We start from the raw sequence: 13,328 nt of genomic DNA, 5'->3' as shown, positions 1-13,328 counted from the left end.
GGTTTAGGTTGGACATTAGGAAAAACTTCCTAACTGTCAGGGTAGTTAAGCACTGGAATAAATTGCCTGGGGAAGTTGTGGAATCTCCATCTGTGACGCTCTGTACCTCGGGGGAATACCCTGCACCCCCATGTTCATCCTTATAATAGATTGTGTGGTATCCATTGCAAAGTTTGTCATGTTGGGTGTCTTCGGAAGGCTCATGATGCACTGAGCATTGTTGTTATTTCATGTATATAGTTATGAGGCTGAAAATGTGACCTCATGGCTTAAAACAAGCCCAGGCAAAACTCTCCAGGAGCAGAGGGGCAGTTCACACCTCATCAAGGCATGTATGAGACAAACCCAGCCCAGCCTCACAGGAACAAAGAACACTGGCCTAGGCAGCAACAATGGATCTGTTGGACTCTTGAGTGAGTCATTCCCCCTTCCCTTGGTCAGTTTGGGACTACGATGAGGATTACCTGACTCTGAAGTGGCGGGGGGGGGAGGGCGGGGGAGGTGGCAAAGCCAAGAGGGAAGAAAAGACATGATAAAAGGGAGAGACGCTTGCCATGCTCTCTCTCTCTTCCACCTCCATCTACAGACACTATTACCAAGCGACTGAAGCGCTGATCAAAGGGGCGAGCCTGGCTGAACGGCAACCAGCCAGCCTGTGGTGAGACGCATCTAAGTTTGTAAGGGCACTGAAAGTGTTAAGATCAGCTTAGAATGCGTTTTGCTTTTATTTCATTTGACCAAATCTGACTTGTGCTTTGACTTATAATCAATTAAAATCTATCGTTTGTAGTTAATAAATATGTTTGTTTATTCTACCTGAACCAGTGCATTTGGTTTGAAGCGTGTCAGAGACTCCCCTTGGGATGAGAAGCCTGGTACATATCAATTTCTTTGTTAAATTGACGAATTCATATAAACTTGCAGTGTCCAGTAGGCATAACTGGATATTGCAAGACGGAGGTTCCTAGGGTTGTGTCTGGGACCGGAGATATTGGCTAGTGTCATTCGGTTGCACAATCTAAGCAGTGGCTGGCCAAAAGTGCTCACTCACATAGATGGGAGCAGCTTACATGCTAGAGGCTGTGTGTGAACAGCCTGGGAGTGGGGGGTTCTCACAGCAGAACAGGGTAAGGCTGGCTCCCAGAGTTCAGATAACACCAGGGGAATGTCACACCGTCACTGGAGGTTTTTCAGAACACATTAGACAAACATCTGTCAGGAATGGTCTAGTTATTACTCAGTCCTGACTTGAGTGCAGGGGAATGGACTAGATGACCTACTGAGGTCCCTTCCAGTCCTACACTTCTGTATTTCTATTCTATGATTATTTTGCCCACCAATTAGGCCTAATTTCTGATACACTAATTTGGTCCATTGACTTCCAGTCCCACACTTTGTTTTCCAGGCATGAACTTAACATAGTCCTTGAGTTATATCACTGGGTCTTTTCGTTCGGACTAATTCACTCTGTTTGTGTACCTTTTCCAGCTTTTCCTATCAGCATTCATTGTTATAGATTACTGTAATACTTTACAAACTTTTATCCACTTGCCCACAATTAGGCTCACAACCAGGGTAGACCTACTAGGCCCCAATTATCATTACAGGACATAGCTGGTGTTAGGGGTAAGCAGGAGAAGGGGGGACCCGGTGAAGGGGAAGGAATCTCTGTATTTTAGGGCTCATAAATCCTACACTCACCGTCTCATTCTCCTCTTCCTCAGATGTTTCATTTTCCCTCACTCCACTACAGCAGCTGCTCACGTTGGATGAGGAGCGTGAGAGTGGCTGCATCACACAATATCCCAAGGTTTGATTGGAGAGGGTTCTGAAATCCAAGTCCAAAGTTATCACCATCATTGCAATACACAGATCTCATTTTGCACCATCCACCCAAGACCCTTCCAGTGCTTTGCAGACAGTAACAAAGCCTTACAAGTCGCTGTGGGGCAGCTTTATTGTAATCATCCATATTGATGGGGGGATCATCCATAGAGGGGAACTCACTCATCCATGGTCAGTGTCAGAGCCAGGAATAGAACCTGGCAGAACTGGCTCCCGATCCCTGGCTCTAATCACTAGCGACCACATTCAAGGTACCTATGTGAGGGGATAAAAAGTGAGACACCTGCCATGCTGAAGCCTTCCCCAGGGACTCCAAGAGTTTCTCCTGAACAGAAAGACCATTTTCAACTCACTTGTTCTTCCTGTTTGGGAACTCTGGGGAACTGGGACTGGAGGAGCCATCAGACTTCAGGTCTAAAAAGGGTCCTGGACTCTCCAGCACCTTCTGGATTCTGTCAGCAACATCCCTACTGGGGTGAAAGGAAAACCAGCTACATGAGACATGAGTTACCACTGGGTTACTTAATGCTTCCTACAAGAGGAAATACAGAGAGGAATTTCTATGGGGGACACAGGTACAAGGTGCAGGTTGGGGCAGTTTGGAACACAGCAATCTTCTTAAATAGTCTACAAAAGAAGAACATTATCAGGACTGGGCCTTTTTATGCTTCTTTATGATAAAAATAAAAGACCTGAAAGGGTTTAAGATTTCAAAATTTCTTCTCAACTTGCTCCCTCCACCCCCATCCCACTAGAAATTCAGATCTTATCTAACCTGGAAGACTCTACAGTTGACTGGAGATTTAGTATTTTTATAGTGTCAAACATACCAAGGAGGTGACATTTGACTAACTGAGAACAGCAGTGGTTTTTCTTTCAGACTGTATCAAACTCGTGTTTTTGCTGACACCTATTTAACTAATATATTTGTGAGGAAATCTCTTTGTGTGAATTATTCTGCAGTGCAGCCCCTTCAATTAGGAGCTGAGAAAACTGCCAGTCTTCATCTCAAGTCATCTGATGAGTCAACCAGCAAATGCAGGGAAAAGCAGACTTAGCATTCCTGATATATCTAAGGTGAAAACAAGCAGAAGAAAATCTAAAGAAACCCAACACCTTCTTTCTGTATTATAAAGAAGCAAATAAGGGCACAGACCCATTTTTCCACCTTTGCAGGAAATCTTTAAACATCTTTGAAGAGGATAGGGAGGTGAGTAACATATAAAGGGCTGGGCTGAGGAATGTATTTATACAAGATGTAAAATTGGTTAAAGGTAAGCCACAAAAAGTGCGAGTGTTGTGATAGTTTTTTATTTTAGATACATTGTTAAGGGAACTTGCCTCCATATACTTTATTGTTCTAAAAAAATACATCATTTTAAATAAAAATAAGTCTGTCAGTGTCTCTCTTAAGAAAGGGCAAGAGAAAGAGACATGCAGAGAGACTTCACAGGCACAGATTTTACCCATGGTGATGGTTACAGCTGTCTACATTCTGGGAGAGGGGGTTCTCTTCTCCTCTACACTGAGCCCTTTGACAGATTCCTGGATTTCATGAACAATTGGGAAGGTTTCATGCGGCGTATAGAGCAATTCAAAGGACTGGGCTTTGGATCTGGTATACACTGAACCCCTGGTGCACAGCACCCCTTTAGGGGCCCATTAAGAGCTTAACAAAATAATCTGTACTGCTCAGTGTGCAATTTTCAAATGCTCATAACTCAGCTACACCAAGCCCTGGAAAAAGGCTGTGCTCTGCTCCTCAGTGAAGGCTACTTCTGTGATAGTCGGCAAATCTCAAAATTCAGCCATTTTGATTATAGCATGTTTAGAAAAGTTGCACAATTATTTCTTTTAAAAGTCACAAGATTTAGTTACTATTTAAAAAAAATGGAAAAAAAATATTTTTCTCCACGCTCCTCTCATATGTGCACAGCAGAACTGTTTTTGTCACAGCAGGGATGGAACAGGACGGGCAGGAATCCTGGATCATCTTCTACTCTGTTTGATGAAGGTCCTGTCATCTACATTCCTGTTCCCCTCTCTCCTCCCCTTCACTCTGGTCTTGCCTCCCTCCCGTTTCCCTTGTCTACCCCTCCCCTACTTCTTTCCCTTCCTACTTCCTCTTAGTTCCCCTGGGTCCCAGCCCTATTTTCTCCTGCAGTCTGCTCCCATTCCTGCTCCTTTGATCCCACCTCTCCATCTCCCCTTTTCTTGTCTCCCCCAGCCTTCACCATCCTCCATCTCCCCTTGGTCCCAGTTCCTTCCATCTCTCCTCTCTTTTCCGCTGCCCCAGCACCCTTCATCCCACCCCACCCCACCCCATCCATTCCCACAGCTCTTACCTCTTCTCCTCCTGGATGTTCTCAATGCCAATGGCACTGCTGCGACGCCCGTGGAAGTGGCTGCCTCGGGTGCGTGATGGGCTCCTCCCAGGCAGGACAAAGGACTAGAGAGAAGGCGAGTAAGGAAGTTATAGGAAGGAGGGAGGGGAGTATGAGAGACAAAGCAGTGGAGTACTGGAGGAGGGGGAGAGGGAGTATGCAACCTGGATCCCAGACCCTCTTCTTGCATCATCTCTGATATGTAATAGTGCTGCCCAGAGCCCCCAAGGAACCAGAATTGAAGGAAGAACTCCTACAAGCTGTCAGTGAGGAAGAGAGGGGAGGAAGTGAGGGTTCAACACAGGCAGGGGTTTTAGGGGCTGCAGCCTGCAGCTCAAGGGGGGCCCCGCAAAAGTAAATCACAGGCAGCAATCTCCAACTCCGGGCCACTAAAAGTTCCACGGCGCAGCAGGGCGCTCAGGCAGGCTGCCTGCATGCCCTTGCCCCACACCACTCCCATAAGCAGCCTGCTGCTAGCATGTCTCTGCGGTCCCTGGCAGGGGTGGGGAGGTAGTTCCGCACACTGCCACCGCTCCCAGCACCGTCCCCTAAGGGGATGATGCTTGCAGGCGCGGGTAGTGCATGGAGACACACTGTCCCCCTCCCCCAGGGGCCGCAGAGACGTACTAGCAGCCAGCCACTTCTGGGAGCAGCGTGGGACCACGGCATGCAGGCAGCCTGCTGCGCCGCTGGGCCGGGAGCTGCCTGTGGTAAGCGCCTCCCGGTCAGAGCCTGCACCTCCCACCCCTTCTTCCATCCCAACCCCCTGCCCCAGATCAGAATCCCTCTCCTGAACCCAAACTCCATTCCAGACCTTACACCCCCTCCTGCACCCCAATCCCCTGCCCCAGCCCCCTCCTGCACCAAACCTCCTCCCAGGAAAAAGACTTGTATACAGGGCCCACACAAAATCTAATAGTCCCGGACCCACGTTAATCCAGCCCTGAACACAGATGCTAAGAGAGACAGAGAGGAAGAAAAACAGACAGGCAGAATGAGACGCAGAAAAATAAGAGACAGAGTGAGAGAAATGGAATGAGAGACAGAGGCTCAGGCAAAGAGTTACGTCATAAAGAGAGACACAGAAAGAGTTTGGAAGAGAGGCATAAACTCAGATTGAAAGGAGACACAAAGGTCTTGTCTATACTATGCAGCTTTTAGCGACAAGGCTAAAAAGTCAGTGTGTGCGAACGCTCTCTGTCGGTATTTTGTCGGCACTTTTGCCGACGCAATACTTCCAGCCCAGTGAGCGGCGTTAGCTTTGTAGGCAGGAGAGCACTCCTGCTGACAAAGGTGCATTCACACTGCCACTTGCGTCGGCAAAATTTTTGTCTTTTGCAGGGGGGCTTTTTAAAGTACCCGTAAAAGACAAAAGTTTTGTCGACAATGTCGCAGTGTAGACAAGCCCAAAGAAACAAACAGACATACAGACTCAGAGAGAGAGAGGAAGGGAGAGAGAGAGAGAGCTCATCACTACTCTATGGCTTCTTAGAGCAGACATAAAGGACCTGTAAAGCTACAACATCTGTCCCCTGGGCTGCAATTCCCCAAAGAAAGGGACCTCCATGGTTGACATAGAGCTGGTGTTTTTGGCACTACACCAGCCCTGCTGGAGCCCCAGTGCAGAAGCCTTAGGCAGCCAGGTGCGAGTTAGCTAGGGTAACCATATTTTCAGAATCAGAAACCAGGACACTTTTGTGGCAACATTTTCGAGGGTCATGAAATATTCATACAGAAGACATGAGTGCACTTTTTCTTATACAACTAGGTGTTACTTCTGTCAGTGACACAGGCATATTTCTCAGAATGGAGCATTTCTCCTGGAATGTAGTGCTCTGAATGAGTTTATCATGCAACACCAACCAAGTATCCTTAACAGTCACATCAAGTAAAAGAATGGTTTTGGCAGTGCCTGTGCTCATCTAACTTTTCTCTCACTCCAAATACTGTTCATCCCTCTGAGTGCTTGTTCCACTGAACTGTTGTTCCTGACAAGTGAATTCTACTCAGCATAGCAATATGACTGGAACATACATTTTGTAGTTATTAAAAAATGAACATTTGATTGATGAAGTGAAACACTGAAACAGTTCCAGCATCCTGAAGTTCTCAGTTCTCATCATATAAAAAACCGGGACTGTCTTAATAAAAATCAAGGTGTATGGTCTTTTTTCAGTTAGGGCAGCATGCAGATCCACAGCTAGTCCAGGATAAGGGAGGCACAAGGGTGATGTCAAGCCACCTCTACCCTTCCTCTCAAGCCCTGTGCCAAGCTCAGATCCAGTGTGTAGATGAACGGGACCCAGAGACATAAATGAAGACAAAACAGAGACACAGACTCAGCACGAGAGAGATGCACAAAGAAACACCCAGTCAGACACACAGAGACAGAAATGGAGTGATATAAACAGAAAAGATTCACAGAGGGACACACTAATAGGGATAGAGGGACAAAATGTGTGGGTGGATCATGGAGGATCAGAGACATGCTTGGCCCTTTCCAATGGCACTCCCTCCCGGTACCTTACCGCAGCAATAGCCTTGGTGCCCTCGGCGACACTCTGGTTGAGAGCAAGGCCGGCAGTAGCCGGGCGGCTGGGCGGGGTTGCCGGCTGCTGTTGTTTCCTCATGGCTATCCCCATGGTATCCAGGCTCTGGCTGCGGCCTCGGATCACCCGCTGGACAGAAGGGAGACAGATAGACAGACGAAGAGACACAGACACACACACAGACACACATAAGGACAGTATGAAGAGCACCACGGAGGGGAGTGGGGGGGGGGGGACAGACACCAGTACCAGAAATATCCTCCCTCCCTACTAGAGCTCAGCAGACCAAAAATTACCCATGGGAAAGGCCTGTTTGGTCCCATCTTGTCTATTTGCCCCCGGGTCAGTGAAAGATTGTTCCCTCTGCTTTCAGTTTCCCCCATCCTCCTGCAGATGATAAAGAGATTCCCCACCAACACTACAACTTTCCTAAAAAGCCAGCATTACCTCACACAGTAATACCCAGTGCAAGAAAAGGGACCAAATCCCTATGTAAGGCTGGAGGGCTCAGTCCCATGCAGGCCTATGCAATGGCCATGAGAGAGAAGCTGCCCCACCGAATCCAGAGTACTCTGAAAAAGCCACTTCACAGGCCCCCTCCCCTTCTCCAGCTCCTTAAAAGGCTGTCTGAACACAGCGATGTGCAGCAGCTGCCAGAGGCCAGAAAAACAGATTTTGGGGTATATGCGGACAGGCGCTGGACAGAGTCTGAAATTTTCTATTTATCCACTGAACAGATGCTGCAAGGGCAGTAAGCTAATCACTCAAACACACCCTACCAATGGGACTCAGCCATGACCTGCAACAATCACTTCTACAGGTGAGTGGGGAGTTGGCCCATTTTGTCCCCAGCAATTCTGATGAGGGCTGCCAACCAAGGGGGCTGACAGTGCCAAGTGAGATGCTGGTACCTGTGATATGGCTGTCTGTCCCACAAGGCATGTACCACACATGGTGCAAGAAGAAAGGAAGAGAGATGGAGGCAGGGCCGTGCCTAGCTATCTTGGTGCCCTACGCAGCCCCCTCACGGGGGGCTGTGTGGGGCCCCAGGCCTCTGTGGGGGTGCTGTGTGGGGCCCCGCCCCAGGCCTCCGTGGGGAGGAGCGGGGGCTGGCCCCAGGTCTCCGTGGGGGACGGGGGGAGGAGGACTGGCCACTTTCTGCGGGAAGTGGAGTGACCCAGCCCCAGCCTGCTCTGCTCCTCTGGCTCCTAGGCGGGGGGGGCAGGTGGGAACCGCCCCCCAGCACTCGCCAGCGGTGCAGCTGGGAGCCAGGGGAGTGGAGCAGGCTGGGGCCAGGTCGCTCTATTTACCGGTGACTGCAGGCCTGACCACTTCTGGAGTCCTTAGGGGAGTGGGGGTGGGCTGGGGTGGGAGCGGGAAGAGGCAGGGCTGGGAAGAGGCGGGGGCGGAGCAGGGGCGGGGGCCTTGAGGAAGAGCCAGAGCAGGGGCTGTAACAGCACACAGCTAAGTACTTTGCGTATGGGTAAGGACGGCCCTGGATGCAGGCAGTGGAGTGAGAACCAGCACACTCATTCCCTCCCATTTGAGTAGGCCAGTGATACTCAGACAGGAGGCTCAGGAGCTGCAAGTTGCTCTTCAATGTGTCTCCTGCAGCTATTTGCAGCACATGATATTAAAATACCATGATTCAATTATTTATTAACCAAGCTAAGTTATTAATCAATCAGGATGCTTTTATTGTAGAATACTTAGTCAGTCATTTTGCTGTGAGAATAGTATATATAAAGAGAGAGAAAGAAAGTAAATGAAACAATGAATTCATACTATTGTGGCTCTTTTGGGTAATGCTGATCACTAATTTGGCTTCTGAACCATTGAGATCTGAGTATCACTGGTATATGCGTTCCCTCCTTCACATCACCCTGACCCTGCGCTCCTGGAGATTGGCCATTGATACCACCTCATCATACAAAAAAGAGCTTGTGATTTAGAGGGAAAAAGATGTATCTCAGTATTCCAAAGCATCTAGATACTACAGCAACAGTTGTGTTAGAAACAATCATCAGATGGGACCTTCCCAGCTGCTGCTGCTGTCCTGGAGCTAGGCTGGAGCCAGTGTGCTGCTGGGGGACAAAAGGCTCTGCCACCCGAGCCCATCATACTTCCTTCTGCAAGCTCCTGATCTCTTTTCTATACATCAGGGGAATTGGGTCCTCCTTGCCATTAGATGCCAGTCAGGGCCAAGGCTAGAGCCAGGGGGTCTAGGGCTTCATTTCATCCCACCCAGAGGCCTCACATTAGGAACAGCATGGGATGCTGTACTGTGCCAAGCTGCATCTCCCCTGAGTGGGGAGGGAGAAGCTGCATTTCTCCTTTTGAGGTATATAAAAATACATTGCAAAATGTGGATGTTAAGAAGGAGACACATTTCCCCCCCACTCCCTGCCACCCCAAGCACACATGCCCAACAGGGCTGATGTATCCTGAACTGGGACTGAGCTGGGTGGCAGCCGCTCTGAAAGAGGGGTTGGTTTAAGAGGCTGCAGCAGTTCTTGATTTCTCACCTTGAAATTTTCAAAGAAGCCACCACCCCCATTCTCCATCTTGTCATCGTCCCCAGAGGCCAGGCCCATCATGCTGCGGCTATGGAGCTGCAGCTCCTCAAAAAGGCTCTCTAGGAGGGCACTGCGAGTCCGCTCCTACACCAGGGCAGAAAGAGAGAGTGGGAGAAAAGGGACAGAATAGAATAACAGAAAAAAGAAAGGACAGAGCACTGAGAGAGGGGGAGAGAGAGAATGAACTCTCCTATATTTCAGATATAATTGATACATCCCACTTTCTCTAGTGTTAAGAGGAATATGATTTCTTCCAAATGTGGACCCTTCTCTAACTTCCTTATTCTCCCCCAACTCTGAAGGCAGATATACTGCCTTAAGCTATTTTTTGTGCCCTTTTTCTTCATTTCTTCTGTTTTCCATTTCCCTCAGCCCGTCTTAGAAGAGCCTAGGAAATGAAATCAGGGTGGATAAAAACTGATTATTTAAAATAAATAAATAAATAAGTTTCTTCATTTAAATCAGATTTTCTTTCTTTAAATTAAATACATTTTTGTTCTTAAAAATAAACCTATTTGAAATTATGACAACCTATGTTAAAAATAATTTAAACTAAATTTACAAAATATAATCTTAATCAGTACATATTTGCTGCCAAAATTTTAAAGAATGTCACACTGCTGAACTGGTGGAAGACACTGGCTAAGCACCTGGAACCAGAGTTTGTTGAAGTGCTAGCTATTGATAGTCTTTTGCAGGCACAGCATGACTATTTTCTTCATTTCAGTTTATTCAACTAGTTCTGTTCAATGACTAGTTCCTTCAAAGTTAAAAAATGGACGGGGAGTTTAAAAAGCAGGAAAGCTTGTCTCCCTCTTCCAATCTATGAATAAAAACTAGGTGTGAAGATGAGGCCTACTAGTTCTAAAGCCTTGAAGGACATGTTGCCAGAAAAAATAGTACAGTTCACTCACTGCAGAGGATACTTACTTTGTTTAATAAATCAGTTGATTTTAAATGCAAACATGTTCTGATAAACTTACTTTTTTAATTTATTAAAGTAGTTTAAACTATATTCCAATTTCCATCCAAATACAGCTTGACACAAATCACACACAAAAAAATCTAATAAATGAAGAAATGTATAATTCACATCTTCTAACTTAATAAACAAATGTAAAAATTAAGAATTTAAATAAATGCATGTTAAGCAATATAATTGCTTAAATAAATGTGTATAGATATAGTGAATCCTCCTGGCTAGCAAAAAACAAGTATCAAATTTAGTGTAAAAATTATATTTGGTTGCAAATCAATATGCTTTAATGGTTATCAACCAGTGCAAATAAACCTTTCTTAGGAAAATAACTAAAAAGTATAAATGGAAAACAAGATTAAAATTGATTACGGTATTTAAATCAAGATTTTGTACTTGCTGATTTAAATCAATCTACCCTGAATCAAATGCAAAAATCTAAGTTCATGCAACATTAAGATTGGGTGGCTTTCACTGTACAAAGTCAGGTAATGTAACCACTAGAGTTCTAGTAGCAGCCACTTTGCACATACACTAGATATTCTATTCTTGTTTTGGAGGGGTTACATGTGTACTTTAATATAGATATATATAATAAAACATACAAGAAACACCACAAGGCTGAGTTAACATTTAATTTACTTTATTTTATTTTTAAGGGACTTTAATTTCCTAAGAGTTTCTATATCTTTCATTAATTGTGCAGCCTTAACCTGGCACTAAAACAGTTTTTTGCATTTATTAAATATTAATGCGAACACTCACATACACAGACCCACCTCTAGTTTGGCAAACTTTTCAGCCTGGTAGCAGCTGTACTCAGCATTAATTAGCTTAGCCAAGAGGAATTCACGAAACTCTGGACTCTGTGGGAAAAAAAGGAAGTCTAGATTGGAAATGGTAACCTAGGAAAGGTTCTGGATATACATTTCCTTAACCCCCCAGGGTTATCCAGCCCCATCCTGAAGCCAGATTGGAAACAGCAACCTACAGGTGAAGGAGTGTGTAAATCACACAACTAATCCCTGCATCGCTTGCTTATAGGACTCATCAGAGACACAAACCTTTTTAAATATGGCTGGATTTGGGAGAGGGGGTCCAAAGAAGGGGACGTCATCTCGAGCTGTTACTGAAACCTGAAACAATACAGAAGAAACCACTTCTACATCATAACAAGAACCAGAATGTCACATCCTCTCACAGCGATGAGCTTGTACAGGAACTCCTCACTTAACATTGTAGTTATGTTCCTTAAAAATGCGACTTTAAGCGAAACGATGTTAAGCAAATCCAATTTCCCCATAAGAATTAATGTAAATGAGGGGGTTAGGTTCCAGGGAAATTTTTTTCACCAGACAAAAGACTATATTTTACACACACACACACACACACACACACACACACACACACACACACACAGTATAAGTTTTAAACAAACAATTTAATACTGGTACACAGTGATGATGATTGTGAAGCTTGGTTGCGGTGGAGGAGTCAGAGGGAATGCCTTACTGCTAAATGAACTAGCAATTGACTGAGCCCTCAAGGGTTAACTCTCACAACACTCTACAAGGCAGCAGGAAAGGAGGGAGGGCAGACAGAGACACACACCCTGTGTGTGAGAGACAGAATACACATTTCCCCTTTAAGTAGCTGACCCAGGCTTAAGTACACTGCCTTGTTAATTAAATCAGCTTGCTGAGACCCGCAGCTACTGCCTACCCTGTTTCCCCGAAAATAAGACAGTGTCTTATATTAATTTTTGCTCCCAAAGATGTGCTAGGTCTTATTTTCAGGGGATGTCTTATTTTTCAGAAATGAAAAATGCCTTATTATCGGTGGATGCCTTATTATCGGGGAGGTCTTATTATCGGGGGGATGCCTTATATTACAACGAGAGGCAAAACTGTAAGTAGGCCTTATTTTCGGAGGATGTCTTATTTTCGGGGAAACAGGGTAGAAGCTCCCTCCATCCGTCTGTCCCCCCCCTGCTCTATGGAAGATGGGGTAAGCGGGGTTCAGGAGCAGGGGGGAGGGGGAGACACCCTGACATTAACCTCCCTCTTCCCTCCTCCCCCCCCCCCCGTACAGCAAGCAGGAGTCTCTGGAAGCAGCTCCAAGGCAAAGGGCAGGAGCAGCACATGGCAGTGGGGGGAGGGACAGCTGCTGCACAGGGAACTTAGGGGAGTGTGGAGTGGATGGGGGGCTGCTGGTCCACCCTGGTTCCAATCACCCACCAGCTAGCTTCAACGGGCTGCTCTTCCTGCAAGCAGTGGACAAAACAGGCGGCTGCCAAATGACTAGAAGGGAGCATTTCACAACTTTAAACGAGCATATTCCCTAACTGATCAGCAACTTAACATTGAAAGGTTAACCAGGACGACTTTAAATGAGGAGTTCCTGTATAAGACCGGAAACAGAAGTCATGGACCCTGAAAACATCCGGTGATGTGAATCAGTCCCATAATACAAAACTAAGGGGCACCTGATTTAATTAAGGGTAAATACATTTCAAATAAATCAAAGGCAATACTTCTCCACAGCATGTAATCTGTAGTGTAGTCAGCAGACGGTTCTATGCCAGCTAAGTCCCAAGTGTATATCCAAATAATATATTATTATACCACAGAAGAACATCAATTTTATGAATCCAGTCTTCTGAACAACCATTTATCCAAATAATTTTCCCTGATAAGGGGAAAAGAATATTATGTAACAAAAGTGATGTCGACGAAGAACAAGTCAACATCCCTTCACATCCTGATGCCTTCAATGCAATGGAAATCACTTTACTGTGGTTTGAAGGACAAAAAGAAAGTGATGCAGTGCACCAGACTGAAATTTATGCACTGTATCTGCTGCAGTATTGAGATATTCAATGTAATCAATTCCTCAATCCCCAATTAGTTTCTAACATAGTTCTACCGTAATATATACCCAGTTTATATAGCATTTTTCTTACACACACACACACACACACACACACACACACACACAC

The 13,328-nt window shown here is 45.9% G+C and overlaps 1 protein-coding gene across 8 annotated transcripts in view; it reads right to left on the bottom strand.

Moving 5' to 3' along the window:
- The window catches only part of LOC117885497 (rap1 GTPase-activating protein 1-like), a 73,227-nt gene that overhangs the window by 22,980 nt on the left and 36,919 nt on the right, over nucleotides 1-13,328 (bottom strand). For 5 of the 8 annotated variants that reach the window (XM_034786810.1, XM_034786789.1, XM_034786792.1 and 2 more), the window contains 7 exons: nucleotides 11,395-11,466; nucleotides 11,110-11,196; nucleotides 9,304-9,438; nucleotides 6,758-6,907; nucleotides 4,191-4,294; nucleotides 2,199-2,315; nucleotides 1,702-1,828 (listed from right to left, as the gene is read on the bottom strand). In XM_034786810.1, coding sequence (XP_034642701.1) covers nucleotides 1,702-1,828; nucleotides 2,199-2,315; nucleotides 4,191-4,294; nucleotides 6,758-6,907; nucleotides 9,304-9,438; nucleotides 11,110-11,196; nucleotides 11,395-11,466 — 792 coding nt within the window. The remainder of the gene's footprint in view (nucleotides 1-1,701; nucleotides 1,829-2,198; nucleotides 2,316-4,190; nucleotides 4,295-6,757; nucleotides 6,908-9,303; nucleotides 9,439-11,109; nucleotides 11,197-11,394; nucleotides 11,467-13,328) is intronic. The other 3 variants (XM_034786788.1, XM_034786806.1, XM_034786815.1) reach the window with 3 other exon arrangements.

The sequence above is a fragment of the Trachemys scripta genome, chromosome 1 (genome assembly GCF_013100865.1).
Source record: "Trachemys scripta elegans isolate TJP31775 chromosome 1, CAS_Tse_1.0, whole genome shotgun sequence".
NCBI lineage: Eukaryota > Metazoa > Chordata > Testudines > Emydidae > Trachemys > Trachemys scripta.
The sequence above is the reverse complement of the archived record's forward strand: the minus strand, read 5'-3'. Positions and strand labels throughout refer to the sequence as shown.